General features: G+C 39.8%; 1 protein-coding gene across 1 annotated transcript; it reads right to left on the reverse strand.

Moving 5' to 3' along the window:
• Positions 1 to 594: 594 nt before the first annotated feature.
• UBE2J1 (ubiquitin conjugating enzyme E2 J1) lies at positions 595 to 24,653 on the reverse strand. The gene is made up of 8 exons (XM_008994763.4): positions 24,334 to 24,653; positions 15,546 to 15,619; positions 14,478 to 14,609; positions 11,385 to 11,469; positions 11,131 to 11,236; positions 7,617 to 7,746; positions 5,752 to 5,871; positions 595 to 2,634 (listed from the first exon to the last, which is right to left on the reverse strand). Exons 1-8 carry the CDS (start codon positions 24,362 to 24,364, stop codon positions 2,356 to 2,358), a joined length of 957 nt encoding a protein of 318 aa, XP_008993011.1. The 5' UTR covers positions 24,365 to 24,653; the 3' UTR covers positions 595 to 2,355.

Genomic DNA, 24,653 nt, shown 5'->3' on the forward strand with positions numbered 1-24,653 from the left:
GCATATGTGAGGCGAAAGGGAAGAAGAAAATGGTGCCACTTTCAGATGGTGCATCAGGTGCTAAAAAATATCCCAACACAAACAAGCAGGTAGCTACTTGACAGGTGAGGGAAGAGATGCAAGTCAGAGAGAGAAGGATCTGCAAAATGCAAAATCTTCTTGGCTTTTTTTTTTTTTTAACTTAGCAGTGAATGCAGCAGGATTGGCTTAAAGTATAGGTACACCCCATGGAAACATGCAACAAGATCACACTGATCCAGAGGCTGGCTCAGGTTTGACTGAGGGGAAATGGAAGGAAGACTGTTCCTAGCACACAATTAATCTCAGCAGAGGTTAAAGTGGTGGGGATTCCTTTCTTCTCATATGATACTACCTGGTTTTCCCAGCTGGGTCAGTGACTTCTTGCTAGGAAACCACTGAGCACTGAACCAATATCTCTAGTATGTTTCACATCAAGATTTTAGAATGTATTTTATCATGGCAATAAAGTCATAAATGGTAACCTATGATTTTCCCCACATGAGTTCTTCATAAAGTCCTTGAGCTTTTTAGACTTTATCAATTTCAGTACAGATATAAAAAACAATCTATAAACACCTTTAAAATGCTAATTTATTAAAGTTTAAGACAATTCTGTATTATATAATAGTGTACAATATGTTCTTATTTTAGATGTAGAAATAAAAGAAAACTGGCTCTCAGATGAAAACAGAAATTGTGTCTGACAGTTTTAATAGAACCAATGTTCCATAAACAGGAATAAAAATTAAATCTGCCTTTAAAATGATTTTACAAATTGTTTCTCTTATCCATAATTTCAGTTGGTTAAAACAACATAAGGACTTTATGAATACCCTCCCCTATCCAAGATATACACATATGAGCTAACTTTTGTGGACTGATCTAGAACCTAAACACAATTTCCAACATTGTTTGACTTGTAAAAAAATTAACTTACAAACACCCATTTGGAGCATAACCTATTTGAAAGCTTGGGACTACCTACATTTAAAAATTAAATCTTCATTAACAACACCCTCAAGAGTGCCTTCAGTGCTGCGAACTGAACATGCTGAAGGCAAGGTTTTTCTGTGATTACATGGTCTCACCAGGCATTATAATGAGAATATTATCTATTAGAGTCTGTGGAGCTAGCTAGCACTAAGTTATATATTGATTTTTCAAAATTCTTTCTTGGGCTCTGACTAGGTAGACAATTCTGAACATGCTGAAGGCAAGGTTTTTCTGTGATTACATGGTCTCACCAGGCATTATAATGAGAATATTATCTATTAGAGTCTGTGGAGCTAGCTAGCACTAAGTTATATATTGATTTTTCAAAATTCTTTCTTGGGCTCTGACTAGGTAGACAATTCTAAGTAAATGTTTTTCTAACTTCTATCACTGCTACCTGGGCCCTGAGGTTTTCTATTAAAATAGTACATGAAATATTTCAATATTATGCATATTCCTGGAATTAAAATTTATAGTGATTATAAAGCTAGGCATATAATACATCTCAAAAGACATACATTTCAAAGCAGAGCAAACATTCAAATCTTAAGATCTCCCCATTTAACTTCTGGGAAGAAAATAAAGCGATCTCCTAGCTTGGACCCTTTCTTCCTTAAAACAAAAATCTATGGAAGACTGTTTTACTTCTTGTTAAATTTGTGTGAGTATGGCAACAGGGGTCAGGGGGTGGTGATAACAGCATATCAAAGTGGTTACAAAGTACTCCCTCTTCAAGTAACATCCAGTGACAAAGATGTGATCTCATTTCCTCATAAATGTTTGACTGAAATAAAGTTTTTTCACTGAAGAATGTTGAGGACACAAAGTCACAGAATGAGCAATCCCAGTAAATCTCCTACGAATGACTTTTTTTAAGGAAACTACTTGAGTTTTGCTTACCCTTTTCAACTGTTTTAACCCTATACATTCTAAATACGTAGAAATAGAGTACTCAATAAATGGTATTGAGTAACTAGTAATACTCACTGGAACTTAAAACATCATCTTTTATCCAAAAATTTCAAAGGGCAATACAGGAAAGTATTACAAATTTACATAAAAAGAAGGCGATGCATGAGAAAAAATAACAAGTTATTTCCCTGAAAAGCAGATCAAATAGTGAGACAAGGAACTTTGACTTCCAGTCCCTTACACTAAGCAGGACATAACTGCTAGACATAGTCTGAATGTCTAGATATATTTATACTAAACTTATAAGGATCAAAAAAGGAATGAAGGGTAAATACAAAATAATCTTTTTGTAAACAATTCTTACATTATACCCAATGCAGAATGTTTAATGAAGCAGTTGAGTCACAGCTCTTAAGTCACAAAACAATATTATAACTCAAAGTCAAATATGTATTCATTGGCCAGATATATTCGTCGGAATATAAGAGCGGCCAATGCCAAAGTCAGGATGACAATCAGTACAGCTGATCCACCATGATCAGTGTGGTTGTCTCTTGGCTGGTGGCCCTGGATTACATCTGGTGAAGTAGATGACCTTCTCTGACTCTGCTGCTGGGCCCGGCGCTGTCGAGGGCTCATGGAAGTATTCTTAGCTACAGGCTGGGTAGGTTGTTGAAAGGATGCTGCTGAGGAATTCTGGACTCCATTCTAGGAAATTTTAAGAAATTTTGTTTGAAACTGGCAAAGAAGATTTGTATAAATGCTTGTTATCTATTCAAGAATACATAGAATCTCAGAGTACAACATATGGCTAAAGGCAACACTACCAGTAATGATAGTTACTAATAATGTATCCTTTCGGAGGCATCTAAATTTAGGTTAAAAAAAAAAGTTGTAACTCAGGACAGCTTTCTGGCCTTTTATTAGTTTTATTGATATATTTAGAAAAACAATCCCTTAAAACATTGACCCTAGATGATATTTTAACACATACACTTACTGAAAGTATTTATATACATATAATGTTTTAATTAGGTTCCTGTGTTTCAGATGCCTTTGTCTCTATTTTTTTTAATCATTATATTTTTAGGGATGGGATCTTGCACATTGCCCAGGCTGGTCTTGGACTCCTGGGATCAAGCAATCCTCCTCCTTGGCCTCCCAAAGTGCTGGGATTACAGGCATGAGACACTGTGCCCAGCCTCAGATGCCTTGTGGATGGTATAACACTGACTAAAAATTGAGTACCTTGATAAAATTCTAAAATGTTTCCTATTTCAAACAATCATACAGCCCTTTGGGAGGTTGAGGCAGGAGGACTGCTTGAGCCCAGGTGTTTGAGACCAGCCTGGCCAACAGAGCAAGACACTATCTCTACAAAAAAATTTAAAAACTTAGGTGTGGTTGTGCCCATCTGTGGTCCTGGCTACTTGAGAGGCTGAGGCAAGGAGGATCACTTGAGCTGAGGAGTTTGAGTCTGCAGTGAGCTATGATCACACGCAGCACTCCAGCCTGAGCAACAGAGCAAGACTCTGTCTCATAAAAAAAAAAATCACATTCTTAGTTAAGTCCCTAGTGATATATATACTTATATATATACACATACAAATTTTTCTATAATAACCTAGAATAACCAGCATGTGTGAGGGAGTTTTGCTTTTTAATATAAAATGAAATGGCTTATTTCAGAACCTCAATCCCTGGGAAAAGGGGAAAATCTGATAGATTCCAAGAACAAAACTGCCATTAGTGTTTTTCCCACTTCTGCATTTCCCATTACTTCTTGATGCTAAAATAACTGCAACAAAAATCAGCAGATGGCCTGATGTTATCAGCTGTATTTAGAGTTTTAACAATCTCTTGCTCCTCCTCAAGGCTAACAACAACAAAAAAAAAAATCATAGCTTATCTGGGATTTGATGTATAACATATCAATGAATTTATATTACATTTAATGTAAAGTAATCACCCTTAGCCAAACTGGTTTCAGTTACTTTCACAGTGGTAAATTACATAATCATACTCTGAGATAGTTTATATGTAAATATAATTAAAAGCTTAACTTGCAATTGTAGACAACTGATTGCTTGTTGGTATTTTAACCAAAAATGGTATCAATTAATGACCTATATCTATGAATAAGAATTCTAAGTTTTATGTAGATTAAAATCAAAATGAGAAATACTACTATAATAACATCATTGTTTGTATACTCTAATTTACTTCTTGATTTATTTAATTATATTCCTAGCATTTTTTAAAGTGTCAATCCTAAGATTCATTCATTCAATCAACAAATAAACACTGACAATCTACTGTATAGAAGGCACTAAGCCAGGCACTGGGGATACAGTGGAGAAGTTGAAAGAGACCCCTCACCTTCAAGGGACTTACATTCTGGGAAGAGAGATAGACAATAAATAATTACAAAGTAAATTACAACTGGAATAAGTATAACTGGAATATGTAACAAGGGGGACTTAACATAGATTTAAAATACACAAAGGATTTAAATACATCACAAACATTAGGAGGCTGTCCTAAAAGGTAAAAAAAGATTATCACCTTCCTTAAGAAAACTATGAAATAGAAAGTAATTAGAAAGCTTTTTTAGTATTTTAAACTAAAACATACTGACTTTAAAATTAATTTATTATTTTCCTCTGCAATTCATAAATTACACTGGGATCACATAAAAATGATTAAACTGATCCCCACATGCTTTTTTCTTGGACCTCCATCTTCAGTCCCCTATAGTACCACCCTCTCCCTTGTTCTTCAACAAACTTTTCCCTGCCCAGCTCACTCTCTGAATAGTAGAGACTTACTCAAAACTATTCAGTCCCACTTTATACAAGTTATTGCTGGGTAAAAGGCAAATATGCATCTGTCCAACTTCTATTTCAATTTCCCTTCACCCTTTAAAGTCCTCAATAAACTGAAGAAACAACAACAAAAAGGATGTGATTACTTAACCGAACAATCTGTTAGAAAAGACCTCAAAAGACGGTTCATCTTTTATATATAGGAAGGAAAATCATTTTTCCCTCATTATCCTAATTCTTTGGCACCAATCCAGTCATATTTTTTTAATCAGTCTCTCTGATCACCTAGGCCAACCAATTTCTTAGACAATAGGTCAGGGTACACTAACAACACCCACAGCATTCATTCTTCTATTCAACAATTATTTATTGGACACTTACTATATACGAGGTTGCACTGTCCAACAGAACTTTGTGATGATAGTAATGTTTATGTCTACACTTTCTAATATGGTACCCATTAACCACGTGTCTATGAAGCACTTGAAATGTGGCTAGCGTGACTGAGGAACTGAATTTTACATTTTATTTGATTTTGATTAATTTAAATTTAAATGTAGATAGCTGCATGTGGCTGGTGGCTAATGTGTTGGACAGAGCAAGTCTAAGGCAAATTTTTGGCTCTAGGACTTTATTAAGTCAGTACCTTAATGCAGCTGAACAATCCTACCAAAAATAGTGTCTATTTAGAAAGTGGCTAACATATGGATATTTTGTTTTATTCAGAGTCTAAAACTATATGAAAATTAACTTTTCAGAGAATCATAGAATTCTGGAGGGACAAGACAAAAATTAAATCCAGCCCCATTTAACAAAAAAGAAAAGTGAGGCCAGAAAACATGAACAACTTGCTCAACATAATATGATTAATTAGAGGGACTGTTAGAATCCAATTGTTAAGAGAACCAAATTTTTCAGATATTTAATCTAGGATCTTCTCCTATTCCAAACAATGATAATGATAGAGACATACATATATATTAAAAGATAAGAGCCATACCGATGTACTGGCCGTAGCACCCTGGAATGTTGTAGGTATATCATCTTGTAAATCAGTTAGTGAAAAGGAAGGGTTTAAGTCTGACTCAGTGATAGTCTTTCCAGATGAACTGACTTCTGCCTATAAATAAGATAGACCCAAGAGCAGCATTACAACAGGAAACAACAGGAAACACAGAATAATCTGCAACCTGCTAAATCCCCTCTATCGGATTTATTTTAATTGCTAGTTTAATATCTATTATCAGGCAGTTAAGCACTGAGTACTCTTTTGTCCAACACTGTACTAGGTATCATAGGAAGAAGCATGAACAACACCTGTTCTCAAGAAACCATTATTTGATGAGGAATCAAACTAACACCCATGGTTCACAATCCACAATGCTAAAACCCTCTCAAAACTCAAGGTTTTTTTGGTAATTTTTAGGCAAAGTCTGACATGAGCTGATGTGAAGCTATGAATAGTCTTTATCCCACATTAATGTAAATACTAATCCCACATTAATATAATATTCAAGGGTTTGCTGAGGAAATCCTAACGGATTTGATTATGAGGTACTGCCCCAGATATCATTGCAGGTTAATGTATGGTATATGTAAATCTTTTCCTAAGTTTGAAAAATTCTGACGTACAAAATGCATTTGGTCCTGAGATTTTTCAGAAGCAATTTTAAGTGTAATAGGAATCCTCTGAAGGAAGAAAGTAACCAGCATGTTCTGAGCAACTCCTCTTCCAGACACTACAATAAAAGAGAAGGCCATTGGACCTGGAAAGATAGTCCAGAGAGAAGTGGAGAGGGAGGAAGAGAGAGCATGTTGCTTAATGCAGGCTGACATTTCTTTTTGTGAAGGTGATCAAATTCCAGAAGGATTAAATGCTTAATACTTTATTTTTTATTTATTTATACATATTTTTTTGAGATGGAGTCTCACTCTGTCCCCCAGGCTGGAGTGCAGTAGCCCAATCTCGGCTCACTGCAACCTCCGCCTCCCAGTTCAAGCAATTCTCCTGCCTCAGCCTCGATTACAGGTGCCCGCCACCACGCCCAGCTAATTTTTTGTATTTTTAGTAGAGGTGGGGTTTCACCATATTAGCCAGGATGGTCTCAATCTCCTGACCTCATGATCTGCCCTCCTTGGCCCCTCAAAGTGCTGGGATTACAGGCATGAGCCACTGCGCCTGGCTAATACTATAAATAGTTAAATATTTACTACTACTATATAATCCTATGTTCGAGTAAAACATATACAGGAAAAAAGGGATATATGGGAGGTATGCCAAAATATTAACAGTAGCTATTTCTTGAGGATGTGTTTATGAATGTCATTTTCTTCTTATTGCTTATCTATAATCTCTATAATAATAGGTAGAATTTATTAAGCACCAGGGACAATTTTTAATGCAACTCATGTATTACATATATTAATTCAGTCCTCACAACAATCTTATAATATAGGTACCATTATTATTTGTAGATAAGAAAAAGGTGCAGAGTGGTTAATATGTCTGACATCATACCACTAATAAGCAATAGAGCTGGGATTTGAACCCTGGCATTGTATACCAGAGTTCAAGTTTCGACCACTCACTATGCTATAAAGCTTTCGTGAATGTAGTCATGAATTTTGTAATAAGAAAAAAACTGTGCCAGTATTAAAACATTTCATGTACCCTATATACATATGTACACCTACTATGTAACCACAGAAATTAAAAATTAAAATTAAAAATTAAACAAAATATGAAAAAAGAACATTTGCAAAACTTTATATTGCAAAAGAACTGCATTGCTTTCCCTTCTATGCGGAATCTAGCAGTTAACAAAAGGGCTACAAGATTAGAATTTATTTAAGGATTTATAGTACCTTAAAACTGATTTGCCTCGCCAGTTCTTTGGCTTCTTGGTCAGCTTGGCTTGAATCACTTCCAGATTTTAAAGGCAACAGGACATCCTTCATGGCAGAGCCACATCCTTCACAACAGAAATCTTGTGATCTGGTAGAAAACAATTTTTTAAATGAAAACGAATCAAATAGTTAGATGTTTAATTCCTCTTACTGAGACACTCAAATGCTGAATCATCAAAATGAAAAGAAAGGAACGCTGGAAAATTCCGTATCACATTTATCCATATGCTACGAATTAGACAATTAATGCAATAATTATAGTCCTGAGACAAGTAAATGTTAGGTTGGCTTTTAAAAAATCCAGGGCTCAGATTCTATTTTTCCAATAAACTATCTAAAGAAAAATAAACAGCCAGGTGCAGTGGCTCACGTCTGTAATCTGAGCACTCTGGGAGTCTGAAGCCGATGAATCACAAGGTTAGGAGTTGGAGACCAGCCTGACCAACATGGCGAAACCCCATCTCTACCAAAAATACAAAATTAGCTGGGCATAGTGGCAGGCGCCTATAATCCCAGCTACTCAGGAGGCTGAGGCAGGAGAATCGCTTGAATCCAGGAGGCAGAGGTTGCAGTGAGCTGAGACTGCGTCACTGTACTCCAGCCTGGGTGATAGAATGAGACTCCATCCCCCCAAAAAAAAGAAAGAAAGAAAGCAAAAAAAGAAAAATAAGCTTTACATCTTTTTTTTGCCCCCGCCCCCCAGCTTCAAATCTATACGATGAAAAATTTGTCTATTATACTATCCTTGAGATCACATAAAACAAACCTCTTTTAAGCCTGTGAAAAAAGTCTTTTAACAAGAGCAACTTACCTGTTAGTAGGAACATATATAAAGTAGTAAAGAAGCCAATTAAACATAGAACTTACAGATATTTCTAGAAAATAAAAACCTTGGGCCGGGTGCGGTGGCTCACGCCTGTAATCCCAGCACTTTGGGAGGCCGAGGCAGGTGGACAAGAGGTCAAGAGATCGAGACCATCCTGGTCAACATGGTGAAACCCTGTCTCTACTAAAAATACAAAAAATCAGCTGGGCATGGTGGCGCGTGCCTGTAGTCCCAGCTACTCAGGAGGCTGAGACAGGAGAATTGCCTGAACCCAGGAGGCGGAGGTTGCAGTGAGCCGAGATCGCACCATTGCACTCCAGCCTGGGTAACGAGCAAAACTCCGTCTCAAAAAAAAAATAAAAATAAAAATAAAGAAAAGAAAAACCTCACAAATAGCAGTATAACTTGAAAGACTTGGGAAAACTTGCAGAAAATCCAAAGACTTAATTTATTACTGATTATATATATTAAGTAGCCTCAAGATATGTCTTTTAACTAGACTATTTCCTAAAATGTGTTTGTTTTTCCATTTTTCCCTTCGTATTCCAGATAGAGCCAGAACTTCCTTGAAGTTTACAATAGTCCTATGAGGATATGAATGACTGAAAGTAAATACACATATATAGAAGTATATATTGTTACACTATTGAACTTCTTTTTAAAAAATTGTTTTTCATAGTACTTCTAGTTCTATTCAAAAACTTCGGGTCTTGAAGAACATGCTAGTTAAAATTATGAAGTAACATCATATAAACAAAATATATGTAAAAGCAGCATAATTTAGTGTTTTGTTTTTTTTTTAGACAGGGTCTCCTTGTTCTGTCACCCGGGCTGGAGTACAGTGGCTCACTGCAGCCTCAACCTCCCAGACCCCAGTGATCTTCCCACTTCAGCCTCCCAATTAGCTAGGACCACAGGTGTGTGCCACCATGCTCAGCTAATTTTTTTTTCCTTTTTTTTTTTTTTTTTTTTTGTAGAGAGAGTGTCTCCCTATGTTACCCAAACTGGTCTGGAACTCCTGGGCTCAAGAGATCCTTCTGCCTCAGCTTCCCAAAGTGCTGGGATTACAAGCATGAGCCACTCTGCCCAGCCTAATTTAGTATTTACTGATGAGTATTTTTTGTTTTACCAAAAGTGTTACTGTTCTCCACACACCTTTGAGATGTGGTTATATACAAATTATTTGCTTCAAAATGTATTCACTTTTAACTGAGTCAAATGAAACTTAGAGTGTTTATTTTGAATCTATTAGTTTATCCACAATGGTAGCACGCTACCATGGTTGAATGTAAAATGTTTGTTTTTTTTTGAGACAGGGTCTCAACTTGTCACCCAGGCTTGAGTGCAGTGGCACAGTCATGGCTCACTGCAGCCTCAACTTCCCCAGGTCAAGCCATCCTTCCACCTCAGTCTTCCAAGTAGCTGAAAGTACAGGCACGTGCCACCATGCCCAGCTAATTGTTGTATTTTTTGTAGAGATGGGGTTTTGCCATGTTATCCAGGCTGGTCTTGAACTCCTGAACTCAAGCAATCCACTTACCTTGGCCTCCCAAAGTGCTGAGATTATAAGTGTGAGCCATCATGCCCAGCCCAAAATCATTTTTTAAAAGGTTTCTATTATAGATTGAGAATCTAGAATATATACAGTGAGAAGCCTAGAAGAACAAGAACTCTAGTTCCTTTTTTTTTTTTACCTTGCCCATGAAATCAACTGGATAAAAGCATCAAGATAAAAAAAAGCAACACAGAAAATTGCATGAAAACAAATTCAAAGTACATAGTGTAATCTATGAAGAGTTGTATAAATAAAGTATATTCCCAGAGTTTGGAAATAAGGTTAAAAAAGAAAAGTTGCTTATAAGACCAAGTCTACCAAATCTTCCAGATGCTAAAATCTAACTATTTGATTTAGCAAATATCTGAGGAGGGTCTACTCTGGGGTGTGCTAGGGTAAAATATGACATAATTTAATTAACATAGTTTGTCTGAAGGGTGGTAGGCAGCAGACTCCAGAGCAGAAAAATTATCAACATCAAAAATTTGATTTCAGCGCTACTCAAAGAGGGGCTACTCTGAAGGGAATGTCTGATCTTGGTTATATAGACAAAAATGCACCTGCATCTGAAAAAAAACAGAGAAGGCATGACTTCTCTGTTTCTGATTGCTACTGGGCAATCATAACTTGAACAATCTTTTGCTTTATTTCAGATCATTTATTAAGTACTTGCTATGAGCTAGATGCAAAGATGGATAAAGTGGATTCCCTCCTGGCCCTCAAGGGGTTTGTAATCTTGCGGAAAGCTTAAATTAATTGCTCTGGTTCTTTTCCATCTATAATGCCATATGAGTGGAGACAAATGACTGGTATTGTTTTCCAGGATATCTCCCACTGTAGTTTAAAAAAAAAAAAAAGGAAACAGTATCAACTACTTTTTAAGACTAGATAGCATTAAATAATTACTTAGATTCTGGTCACTCCAAGGAAATTAGTATAGTTGAATTTCTAAAATAGCAAAACCGAGATAAGATCCTGTAGCCACACTCACTCAGAAAGTAAGTCACATAGTAAGAGGCAGGCCCTACCTCCTAATAGCCATTACCCTGAATACTATTCAGGCCTCAACAAGAATGAAATGCAAAACTTACTTTTTGGCAAGTGCTCTTCTTTCCTCAGGAGTGTAATCTAGAGAACCAATGGCTCCCTCTCCTTTTGTTGGCATAAACCCAATGATGGCTAATAATGCTGTCCTTACTGAAATAAAAAAGTAAACATCAATCTAAATTGCTTTGTAAAAGCAACTGGATTTATTCTGGAAAGAGAAAAAAAGAGAGTATTATACTTCATAACTATGAATTGACTGAAGTTATGAGATTTATATTCAATATAAATTAACACTTACTACTCCATGAAGGCTGCCAAGTTTCGGGATGATGTCCTGAGATGCTCAAACAGATTTTCTTGCCCACTTCAAATCGTCCATTAGCCTGAGGAGTAAACAATGCGTTTAGAAAATTAAATACATGTGTTTAATGTTTTATACTTTCGAGGTAAAAATACATTATTTATATATAACTAATAATTTTAGAGATTATCTTAAAAATTTTTTTTAATGTAACCTCTAATGGGGCACAGATTTTTTGTCCTTATAGACACTCCAAAAACACTTGTTGGCTGCTGAATAATAAAAGCTGTTTTTAGAAGGTGTTTTATATAGCACCTTTTGAAACTGAATTGCACAACTGAAATCTAAATAATTAACAAAGTTTTACTGGCCAGTGAAGTGGCTCATGCCTGTAATCCCAGCACTCTGAGAGACCGAGGTGGGAGGATCACTTGAGGCCAGGAATTCAAGACCAGCCTGAGCAACATAGTGAGACACTGTCTACAAAATAAGAAAAAAAAAGAAAGAAAACTAGCCAGGAGTGGTGGCATGTGCCTCTAGTCCTACCTACTTGGGAGGCTAAGACAGGAAGATTGCTTGAGCCCAGGAGTTCAAGGCCACAGTGAACTATGACTGCATTGCAGCACTCCAGCCTGGGTGACTGTGTGAGACCCTGTCTCAGGAGGGGAGGAGAGGAGGGCAGGGGAGGGGAGACTGATGCCTGTAATCTCAGCAATTTGGGAGGCTAAGGCAGGAAGATCACTTGAGGCCAGGAGTTTGAGACCAGCCTGGGCAACAAAGTGAAACCCTGTCTCTATGAAAAATAAAAATTAAAAAAAATTAGCCAAGCGTGGTAGTAAATGACTACGGTCTCAGCTACTTAGGAGCCTGAGGTGGGAGGATCATTTGAGTCTGGGACATCAAGGCTGCAGTGAGCTGTGATCATGCTATTGCACTCTAGCCTGGGTGACAGAATAAGACCCTATCTCAAGAAAAAAGAAAAAAAAAAAGAATCTAAAAGAGAAGACATGCAAGAGGCTAGGTGAAACCTCAAGACTCAGTATCCCCTAACTGAATGTTAGTGAGGAAAGACATGGGAAGAATGGCTTTGAGAGAAGTATGATTTTCAGAGGAAGGATGAATGAATGAATGAATGAATAAATAATACTTGTGGAATGAAAGTTGGAGAAGACTTTTTAAAAGAAAGGTAGTAATCCAGAAAGAGTGTCATGTTGAAAATCAGGGCTGATTCTCAGCCAATGTGGTTAGTATAACCATACCATTGGCTAACTATTGAAATATATCTGTATTTGTTGGCCAAGAGCTGCTGCTAACTACTGCCCTCCACCGTCACCGGTCTCCCCATGCACCAGCGCCTCCCTCCCCTAAGACCACTTAGCTCTCCCCATGATCTAGCAACTAAATAAGTGACTCCTGACACAGAAGAGTGTCTCCAGGACCCTGCTCCAACCCTACTGCCAGCATTAACAGTTCTCAATATCAGCTAATACTTGTTAAGCAGCTTCTGTATGTCAGGCACTTTATAGTGTGATTACAATTACCAAACACAACATTCCTTCTGACCAATGAGAAAACTGAATTTTAAAGACACTGTGTAACCTGCCCAGAGTGTAATGGAAAGAGCAATGGTCAGAATCCAGGTCTACTGGCTCTTAAACAAATGCTCTCTCCATTATTCAAAATAGAGTGAAAAGCAGCATTAATTTGGTATTTATTGATGAATACCTGTTGTTTCACCATTTGCTACTCCATGTGGGTCAGATGTTTAACTTAGAAGAGGATGAAGACTGAGAAGGGGCAGTGAGATTTCTCAAACTGGTTTCTGAGACTGGTGTAGTAAGCATGTTTCAACAGGGCGCTATGTGTGGAAGGTGGCCTGCAGCAGGCTAAACTAGAAGGATGCCTTGGAGGTTACCAAAGAGAAAAACAGGCACAGCTTAAAATGATAACAGATACAGGAAATGGTTTTTGTGTTTGTTTTTGCTTTTTTCAAGGTTAGGGGATAATTAAACATAGTTAAAAGAAATGAGGAAAGAAAAGCTTAACAATTAAGAGAGGAATTAGATCAACAGTTTTCCTTGGCTAGGTATGATGGTGATTTCCTGTCATCCTAGCTCTTTGGGAGGCTGAGGTGGGATAATTGCCTAAGGCCAGTAGTTCAAGGCCAGTGAGACCATGTCTCTACCAAAAAGCTTTGTAATTAGCTTGGTACAGTGGCATGTGCCTATAGTCCCAGATACTCAGGAGGCTGAGGTGGGAGGACTGCTTGAGTCCAGGAATTTTGAGGGTGCAGTGAGCTATGATTGTGCCACTGCACTCCAACCTGGGAATCAGAGCGAGACCCTGTCTCTAAGAAAAAAAAAAGTTTTCCTTTGCATGAAGAAGATATATAAAGTTGGAGAGAAAGAGAGATTCTGAGATAGAAATAGAAATGATGCTAATACTTATTGAGGACTCTGTGTCAGGCTTTAAGAGCTATACAATAAGATATTGATACTTTTCATCCCACATAAACTCAATGAGGTAGGTATCATGTATTCTTATTGTCAAGATGAGGAAACTGAGGAAAAGAGGCTGGAGTGCAGTGTTGGGACCTCGGCTCACTGTAACCTCCACCTCCCTCCCAAGTAGCTAAGATTACCACCATGCCCAGCTAATTTTTTTTGTAGGTTTCACCATCTTGGCCAAGCTGGTCTTGAACTCCTGACCTCGTCATCCACCTGCTTCAGCCTCCCAAAGAGCTGGGATTAAAGGCGTAAGCCACCATGCCCAGCCCATTAGCTACTCTTTAGTGAGTGATTATGAAGTGCCAGATGTGTGTGCCCAGCACTTAGCATATATTAATTTATTAAATCCTAACACCCATGATATGACATTTATGCATTTAGTTGTATCATTTTTACTTCTTAGATGTATCAGCTTCCTAGGAATTATTTTGGAAAATAAAAATTGTAGTCCCAGGGCCTGGACCCCAAAAGCAAAATTATAATAATGTTATATTATTTCTTAATGAAAATGATTTGTTTACTCTATTTTGCAGCTACCAGGAAGAGTTAAGCCACGAGCATTCTAAAAATCCAGAATTCTTACCGTTAGGAGAATAATGCTTGGTGGTTTCATGGGATACTCTGGTGGCAGTACTATCCGCCCATGATAAACTCCTCCATCAAAATCGGAGTCTGGGGGCCCTCTAACCGTGAAGTGCCATTCAAAAAGGTTATCCTGAACAAAAACAAAAATTCACAAGCAATCAATAACCTTAAAAAGTTTGATCATTTTATCAATCTAAATATTAGAAATAGTACCAAGCAAGAAAAATTAAATGTTTTATATTATTGCTAGGATAGTTTCTAATGCACAAGATGTCTCAAGAATATAAGTGATAAATTAAATTTATAAGTAAAAGCTATTTAATCTGGCTTTCATGGTCCACTGAGCTAAAATCGTTTTTAAATAAACATATTAAAACTTTCTGAGTGTTGTTATATATTCATAAGTTACTTACAGGTTTTAATTGGAAATTAATCCTTGAAAGAATAGCAAATTGTGATAATTATCATATAATCAAATAATTACTTTGTTTGGGTTATTTTAACACATCTTTAAAAATTATCCCTTATAGTTGCCTAAGAGCTTATTTACAAAATGGTCAGTAATATTAATATATTTAATGTCATCTTAAGTTATCATGTACTTTTCAGTTTACAAAATACTTGCATATAAGTTATTATATTTTTATTCCCACTGTTACCATGAAAACCTGCCTGAGCATATTTAAATGCCCTCCTGCTACAGATGAAAAGACTGAGACAGGTAAAGATGTTTGTACAAAAAGACTTAAGTAGCTACAAAGACCCATCAAAGGGCTTCCAAACTTTACTGTAAAGTATCTGGGGTTCTTTCCACTTCCCCTCCCTCATACTCAAGATCTAACCTCAACTTAGCATCTGAGACCCATTTTATAAACACCACAAATCCGTTTCTTCTAAAGTGATTTGCAATGGCTAATGAAATATTCATGAAATATGGTAAATAAAATGTCAAACTACATCACAAACATCTGCAATGACTCAAAGCAATGAAAAGCAATTTTACAGAATTTGTTTTAAATATTAAAATACTAAAATCCATATAAAGAACATGGAGATAGAAACTAACCTCTAAAGGTTGCGCATGGTAATGATCTGTTGGATCTTTCAATTCTGCTGCTTCTTTCATTAAACGTTTAACAGCTAAAATAAAATTCACAAAAGAGATATTTAAAATATACTTTTTCTGAATGATTAGCACAGACTTACAAGCCTAATGAAAAATGTTCAAAGGCCTAGTGCAAATGAGCATATGGCAAAGGTTTAATTATAAGATGATGGGAATAAATAGAGCGGGGGGAGGAAGGAAATAGTTGCTAGGCATTAACACTTTTAAAAGAGTTATATATTAAATATATAGTGAAGACACTATTTTTATTTAATAAGTACTTATATATACTTCCTATATGGTGGTATTTATTGAAGTGCTTTTACAGACATGAATAACTCATTTAACCCTTAATACAACATTACTAGATAGGTATTATTTCTATCCCCACTTTCCAGATGGGAAGCCGAGACACGGAAAGATTATCTATCTTGCTCAAGGTCACACAGCTAGTAAATAAGAGAGATGGGATTCCAACACAGGCAGTTTGGCTCTACCCATTAAAATGGTTTTATTAACAAAAAATGTATCCTCTGGATCTCATGTTCAGTGAACAGGAAACACCTCTATATCCTCTACCTCTTGGGACTTTCCATCCACTATCTTGCATTAAATTAATGGACTGTCCTCTGAATTCACTGACTCTCCATGACCCTGATTAAATTCCTTCTTGAAATGATCTTTCAGCTTCCCTAAACCTCCAGTCCACTGACCCCACAACTTTCTTCACCTCCCCTATACGTATATTCATTTTCCTCTTTATCCACATCCTTGGCTCTCAGGAGTCTCTCTTTCACACTCCCTTAATAAAATCCAACTGTGCCTGACCCAACCCAACCATCTTATTTGTTGTCTATAGCACCACTGAAAGGAGGAAAAAAAGTCACAGAAGCTGGTGCAGTAATGCCATTGCAAGTCATTATCAACAACCTCCACTGGGACACAATGCCACATAATGTCCCTATATTTCTTTTCTTTTTTTTGAGACGGAGTTTCGCTCTTGTTACCCAGGCTGGAGTGCAATGGTGCGATCTCGGCTCACCACAACCTCCGCCTCCTGGGTTCAGGAGGCAATTCTCCTGCCTCAGCCCCCCGAGTAGCTGGGATTACAGGCACACGCCACCATGCCCAGCTAATTTTTTATATTTTTAGTAGAGACGGGGTTTCACCATGTTGACCAGGATGGTCTCGATCTCTTGACCTTGTGATCCACCCGCCTCGGCCTCCCAAAGTGCTAGGATTACAGGCTTGAGCCACCCCGCCTGGCCTTCTTTTCTTCTTTTTCAATAGAGACGGGGTTTCTCTATTTTGGTCAGGCTGGTCTCGAACTCCTGACCTCAGGTGATCCACCCACCTTGGCCTCCCAAAGTGCTGGGATTACAGGTATGAGCCACCGTGACCGGCCCCTACATTTCTCTAGTAAGCCTTCCAGCCCACTCTTTCCACCTAGCACTCCAAGATTCCTTTGCACCTAGTCTCATTTCTCCTCTTTCCGTTAATGGTACCCAGCTTTTTATCTCCCTGATAAATTACTCCTAGTAGGAGCACACTCAGATGCCTATCACAATCTGCCTATCACATTCTACAATCCTATCTGTATCTGCACCTCTGCCTGGCCAAAAAAATGTTGTTACTATTCCTACTTCATAATTATTAATATTCTTTTCCATCTCTTACTCTGAACTAAGCCCCTATATGCAGAGACTTTGGTCACTGGATCATCAACTATTTATTGAGTTCCTACTAGGTACTAGATGTTACAGTTTCGACTATCAACAAAATATGGCTTTGGTAAAGGCTTATGGCTGGGAGGGGCAGTCAACACAAAATAGCATGATAAATGCTATCTTAGAAACATGTACATATTGAGACACCCTCTCCCTCCAAGTCTAGAGACTGGGTAATTTGTTCAATTCCTTGAACATGCTTTACCTGCCCTCTACTCTAGACCTTTCTACACAGCTTTCCTCAGGGGCCAGGCTGCTTTGGCCCCATCCTCCACCTCACCATCTAGTATGGCTACCCTAGACCTTTAAGTAACTTCTCAGGAACGTCTCTATGACACCGTCCCCTGTCCTCTCTCAGTGCCTAGAGATTCCAATCTGAACAGATCAAAATCTCTGCAGCATCCTAGGGAGGGGTGGAGACTAGGAATGCTCTCTGAATTACTCTGGTTAGGTTGAGAAACCACTGCCCTAGAGACCAGGTTGAGTCTCTTTGCTCTATGCCATCATAATACTGTATTTTTCCTTTTATGAAGTTTGTCTCACTTTAATTACTTGTTTAACATCCATCTTCCCTGCTAAGCAATAGTAATGACAGTGCAGCAATACAGTCTCCTCAGGGCTTAGCACATGGTAAGAGCTCAAATATTAGTTGAATTAAATTTTCTATCTTCTCTCAATTTATCTTTTTCTAAGAATCCGATTAAAGACAAGGTTTTTAAACTTATTTAATAAAACAAAATCCTTTATTCAAATAAAAGCTTAATGAGAATCCCAACATGTGAAACAAAAACCCCAGAGTCACTTTGAAGAGGCCAACAGAAGGGCCTGCAGGCTATTCCCTGCCCTTCCATTTCGCTCCTGAATGGACCCATGGAACAAGGATGGAAAACCCTGCTTTCAAGCCACATAAACATATCATTCCCTTAAGTTAATATTATTAGATATGGAAGCTGTTTCGAAGTTAATTAGTTTGGAGATGCCAAAAAGATTGTTTTTCCTTCATTCCTCGTCAACTGGCTGAACTCAATAATGATTAAGCTGAAGTCAGATTTTATGTCATTCTATACCCTTATCATATTTTCTCTGCCTCTTCCCTACTCAGCTCAGTTCAACAGGAGAGAAGACAATAAACACTCAACACTTGTATCTGGATATTGAGAGAGATGTATAAAGGGTCAGAATTGTTATAAGAATGTATCTGTACCAATCCTGTAAGGAAACAATCATTGGTTCAACAATTAAATAGCTGATTTTATTAGTTCATAAGCCACAGGCACATACCATGTAAGAGCTAGGGCCATGTAGCCAAAAGGTGAGATTAGTCTATTGTTTCCATAATCTATTTTTCCAAAAATAACATATATTATGAATGCTTCAGTGAAAAGGAACAGAGACTCGATTTAGAGCTGCATTAAAATTCTGACTGACATTTTGTAGCTGTAAGTCCTTGAACAAGTCACTTAATCTGATTGTGGCTTGATATTTACATCTGTCAAATAAGAGTCAATAATTTCTCCACATAATTATCCTTTCCTTTTCACCCATCTCTCTTGCCCAGGCCCTTAGTTATTAAGGTTGAAAATGGACTGGGATATAAGGCCTCAACGATTCTTCCTAACTCAAAACCATAAGTCAGCAGATGTAGCTGGCCTTATGGCATGGTTCCTTGCCTCCTGAGGAGAAATACCACTGTTAGGAAACTGTCACGGTTCAGGGTGCTGCCTGGCAACTGGGCTACAGTATAGTTGGCCCCTCCTGATACTCCATCTCTTGCTTATACATGGCTTGAGAGGAAACTTTTTTATTCCAGCTCCTCTCCTATCTCTTGGAAAGGTTGTTCCATGGAATCCTTTCACTATGGTGAGATAAGATGTGCCAGGAAAGGAAGGGGTGGCACCTGCCTCCCTGCTTTTGTTCTTCCTTCTTATAGAGGCCACATGGGCACTCTGGAGCCATGCTCTAGGTGCTGTGGGCCTAGGCATTAGCATTCTTCACACACTGGGGCTAGCTCACTAGGCTCACACTGGGCTTTGGATCCAGCTACAAATAAAGGGATCTTCTACAGGCCACTGGCTCCCATATATATGGATTTCTCTTGAAAAGCAATTATCCTAGCGGCCGGGCGCAGTGGCTCACGCCTATAATCCCAGCACTTTGGGAGGCTGAGGCGAGTGGATCACGAGGTCGAGAGATCAAGACCATCCTGGTCAACATGGTGAAACCCCGTCTCTACTAAAGATACAAAAATTAGCTGGGCATGGTGGTGCGTGCCTGTAGTCCCAGCTATTTCAGAGGCTGAGGCAGGAGAATTGCTTGAACCCAGGAGGCGGAGGTTGCGGTGAGCTGAGATCATGCCATTGCACTCCAGTCTGGGTAACAACAGCCAAACTCCGTCTCAAAAAAAAAAAAAAGAAAAGCAATTATCCTGATATTATCAACTTCCAAAGCATGAGTGAAATGCAGGAGACAGGTATATTAAGGAAGGCATGCTCCCTCACTGCCTCTTCCTGCTCCCATAATGCAGGTACTTAAGCAAATGCCTAAAGAGTGACGTTTCTGCCCAGGAGGACCCTGCAAAGGTATCAGTTCAACAAACATTCAAAGAATGTCTGAGTGTTGGAGATAAAAGAATGACCATGACCTGGTTCTTGTCTTCCATAAGAGTAGAGAAAGACATGAAAATAATTACAATACAAATGGTAATATTGACCAAGTATATATGTACAAATATATACAGAAACTAGTCTGCCTAGGGGAGCTATACAAGGCTGAACCTTAAAGCTTGAAGAACTATAGGAATTTCAGATGGATTTAAAGGAAAACATTCTAAGCAGAGGTTCCAAAAGGAACCAAAGCATGTAAGTGAAAAAAGCTACTCCACCTGGAGAGTCGTTTGGGCAAGATGGATAGGTAAAAATGCAGGCCCGGTACAGTGGCTCACATCTGTAATCTCTCCTCTTTGGGAAGCCGAGGTGGAGGGATCACTTGAGCTCAGGAATTTGAGACCAGCCTGGGCAACATAACGAAACCCCTGTCTCTACAAAGTATACAAAAATAAACCAGGCATGGTGGCGTGCACCTGTGGTCCCCGCTACTGGGAGGCTGAGGTGGGAGAATCGCCTGAGCCCAGGAGGTTGAGGCTGCAGTGAGCTGTGATGGCACCACTGCACTACAGACTGGAAGACCCTGTCTTGAAAAAAAAAGGAAAAAAGAAAATGCAAAACAGCATAAGAGTGGTGGATGATGAGGCTGGTGAGGAAGGCCAGGGTCAATCATGAGCAGCCCTGTAGGCCAAGCTAAGCAGTTTACTTTGAACTTTATCAACAGCTGTCAGAAAGCTACTGAAAATTTTTCAATTTGAGAGGTAGTCAGTTTTTGTTTTAACTGATCTGGTGACAATAGTGACTGACTAGATATATGTGTTTCTGTGTGTGTACTGAGTTGTGTGTTTCAGGGCAGGGATGGAGCAAGGAAGCAGACAAATAAACAAAAAATGACTCCCATAGGTGCCTGAGTGCTGTCTATCCCTGGGATATGGAACATTAGAGTAAACTGCAAATTTAGTGGACAAGAAAACTGATGAGTTTCGTTTTTATTCTCACAGAGTTTTTCTCTCTATGGGAAATCAAGATGAAGGTGTTGAGTCACCATAAGTTCTGCGTATCTATAGCTTAGGAGAAGGGTCTGAGTTGGACATGAAACCTTGAGTGGATTCGTGTGAAGGTGCAGCTGACACCAATGGCATGAATAGCTAACTCTTAGACTTCTGGTAGAGGCAGCGGGTACTTTTGCAGCAGTCTCTAATACTCCCATCACCTGCTGCACATGTCAATGGCCCCCTTATGAAGAAGCTGCCAAAGGAGGTTTTTTTTTTTTTTTTTTTTTTTTTTGAGACGGAGTTTCGCTCTTGTTACCCAGGCTGGGGTGCAATGGCGCAATCTCGGGTCACCGCAACCTCCGCCTCCTGGGTTCAGGCAATTCTCCTGCCTCAGCCTCCTGAGCAGCTGGGATTACAGGCACACGCCACCATGCCCAGCTAATTTTTTATATTTTTAGTAGAGACGGGGTTTCACCATGTTGACCAGGATGGTCTCAATCTCTTGACCTTGTGATCCACCTGCCTCGGCCTCCCAAAGTGCTGGGATTAAAGGCGTGGGCCACTGCGCCCGGCCCCAAAGGAGGTTCTTTATACACGTCTCCCCACTTTGCTCTGTAAGACTCTACTTCCTTAGCCAGAGCAGACCCAAACACGGGTCAGGGAGCTTGATCCACAGACCACTACTGACAGGCTAGTCAGAGGCATATGAGGTGATCCTACACAACAGCTCTAGCCACAATCACAGGTCCATTCCAAAAAATTCATAAAAGAAAAAGTTTCCCACCTATGAAATGAACAGGTTTACTATCCACATGCTAGTGCACTGGCCCTTAACCAGTTATCTGTATTGTCTTCATTTAATCTTTCCACTCATACATCAAAGACAACCCCACATCAGATAAAAAGTAAAGGATTATATCCCTCACACTGTGTGGTGGCTTTTGTTTGGTTGGTTGGCTGGTGTTTTATGTGCGTGTGTGTGTGTGTGCACGCACCCTGCCATACACAGGAGATTGGAATTTTCAGTTGTTTTCCTTCATATAGGCATTACTCTAAAAAATACCACAGGACTGAGAATAAAGCAAAGGAAGGATTTTCAGGATGCCTCCCAGCATTTTCAGTAAGTCTCATATCTCACCTAATTCAACTTCTCTATGAATTCCAAATAATCAACACACTAACAAAAATAGATTTTTAAGAAGCATTGTGGCCGGGCGCGGTGGCTCACGCCTGTAATCCCAGCACTTTGGGAGGCCAAGGCAGGTGGATCACAAGGTCAAGAGATCGAGACCATCCTGGCCAACATGGTGAAACCCCGTCTCTACTAAAAATACAAAAATTAGCTGGGCATGGTGGTGCGTGCCTGTAGTCCCAGCTGCTCAGGGGGCTGAGGCAGGAGAATTGCTTGAACCCAGGAGGCGGAGGTTGCAGTGAGCTGAGGTCACGCCACTGCACTCCAGTCTGGGGCCTGGTGAGGAAGCAAGACTCTGTCTCCAGAAAAAAAAAAAAAAAGAAAAGTAGCATTGTTTTTTAAATCAGCAACACTATCTTTGAGGAAATAAAACCAAAAAAAGGAAGCAATTTATGACAAAGCTAGAAGCATGTCAGCCAAAGCTCAGCCAGTGGATGATAGTTCGCATACTTTGGAAATGTACAAAATTCTGGAGAATTTTAAAAGCTTATCATTGTAGTATTAAGTCTAACCTATTGAAATTGAGTGATGTTTTCTGACAACAATCTCTTGGGTTCCACCAGTTCTCCATTCCAAACTGCACTACTACTCACATGTGGATTATCCTCTGGACCTTTCACTAAGCACCTCTGCTGTCCTAAGGAACCCTGTGAGCAGGGAGCCACCAGATGTTTCTACCCAAATAGTACTAGTTAAATCTACCACAATGTAAATAATTCAATCATACATTAAGCTTTTCTTTCTTCCCCTCTTTCTCTTTGGTCTTTTCTTCCCCCTACCTCCACTCCAGGTTTTTGTTTTGTTTTGTTTTTTTGAGATGGAGTCTTGCTCTGTCGCCCATACTGGAGTGCAATCGCGATCTTGGCTCACTGCAACCTCCACCTCCCAGACTCAAGCCATCTGGGACTACAGGAGTGTGCCACCACCATGCCCGGCTAATTTCTGTATTTTTAGTAGAGACAGGGTTTCCCCATGTTGATCAAGCTGGTCTCGAACTCCAGACCTCAAGTAATTTGTCCCCCACCCCCACAAGCCTCCCAAATGCTGCGATTACAGGCACGTGCCACCATGCCAGGTCTTCATATTTTTTAAGGAGTCAGTGGCCCCTAAAATGTTATGACCAAATCTACACACTTGGTCACCTAAGGACATTTCTAAGCCTGGCAGCACTCAAGCTAACAAAGCTCCCTCAAATCAATATCCTCAGGCTTTTCTGGGATTTTTGCATATTCTGAAACCTTACAAAAACCCCCAGATTCACAATGTCAACTCTTTCCATAAGGATGCTAATTTTGCTAATTCCTACTGAGAAACAGCTTTTTTTGGAAGGAAATTTTAAGCAAAAGCAAGAGTCGGTGAAATCATCATTAATATCCTAGAGTTTGCAGAGTTAACTGTGGAGTTTCTTCCTCCTGGCAAAATTTACCAAGGTACAGATAGAAAAAAATACCATTTAGACGATCCAATGATTCATTTCAAGCCTGTTGTATTAAGCTGAGAACGCTAGTTACTTATCTTTATTATGCACCAGAAAGTAATTAAAGGCTAGGATTGCTGGGACTGCTTGTGTAAATGAAGCAGGATCATTAAATGCAGGAAAAGAATCTCTACGACTGAATATAGATATATTTCATATTAGCCAGTATGGCAAAAATCAAGGTTAGTTCCCATGTACAGGGTTCAACCAGGTATTTTTTGTTTGTTTTGTTTTGTTTTAGTTCTATAGTTAACTGGCTTAGTTACAGAACATTTCCTTTATGTCTGCAATTCTATTCGGCCCAGGTGCCGCAAGTAAGATATTTAAACGACCAACCCCTCAAATGTGAGTAATGCAGCCGGCTAACAGAAGTCCAGTGGCAGTGACCGGGAGGGGATAGCGACGGTGTTCCCGATGCAGGTACAGCAAGGGGTTGTTGACTGTCGCCCACCGACATCACCTTTACACCTGTTCTTAGGGATGAGTTTCTGACCCAGCTCTACGGGACGGGGCGAAGATGGGAAAAGGGAGAGGCCGGGTGCTGCGGCGCGCTAGCCTGCCCGAGGATTAGCAGCGGGCGTTCACCGGGCCACCCCGCCCTGCGGCCTGCACTTCCCGGGCAGGCGGCGGTCTCGCGTAGAGCGCGACACCGGGAGCGGAGCCATGAGTGGCGCCAAACGCTAGGGGACCGCGGCGACCGCCCCGGGGTCCAGGTCACTCTGCCCTCTTCGCCCGGGGGCCCCAGCCTCGCTCACCAGGACTCTTCAGGTTGTAGCGGGTCTCCATGGCGGGTCGCTGGCCTGGCTCCGGCCTCCCGGGCCGCTGCCCGGGTCTCAGCACGGCTCAGGCTGACGCGGTCTGGCCGAGGAGCCTCCGCAGACGCCGCCCAGTCCAGCCCGGACTGCAGGCGGGGTGACGAGGCCGAGTGCGGGCGAGGTGCTGGCTTCGCGATGGCGCCGCCTCCTCCGCTGCACCCCCCGCCTCCCTGAGAGCCGGGCCGGCGCCGGCCGGGCGTCGCTGAACCGGGCGACCGGGCCGGAGATCAGCCTCCTCGGGTAGCCGCAGGCCCAGCCCC

This window comes from Callithrix jacchus, chromosome 4, assembly GCF_049354715.1.
Source record: "Callithrix jacchus isolate 240 chromosome 4, calJac240_pri, whole genome shotgun sequence".
NCBI lineage: Eukaryota > Metazoa > Chordata > Mammalia > Primates > Cebidae > Callithrix > Callithrix jacchus.

What these genes read in the sequence shown, in the direction of transcription:
- UBE2J1 (XM_008994763.4), bottom strand. Translation starts at nt 24,364, where the DNA reads ATGGAGACCCGCTACAACCTGAAGAGTCCTG. An exon ending in CAAGCATTATTCTCCTAACG is followed by an intron (nt 11,470 to 14,477) that starts GTAAGAATTCTG and finishes TTTACTCCTCAG; the next exon opens with GCTAATGGACGATTTGAAGT. An exon ending in TTGGCAGCCTTCATGGAGTA is followed by an intron (nt 11,237 to 11,384) that starts GTAAGTGTTAAT and finishes TTTTTATTTCAG; the next exon opens with TAAGGACAGCATTATTAGCC.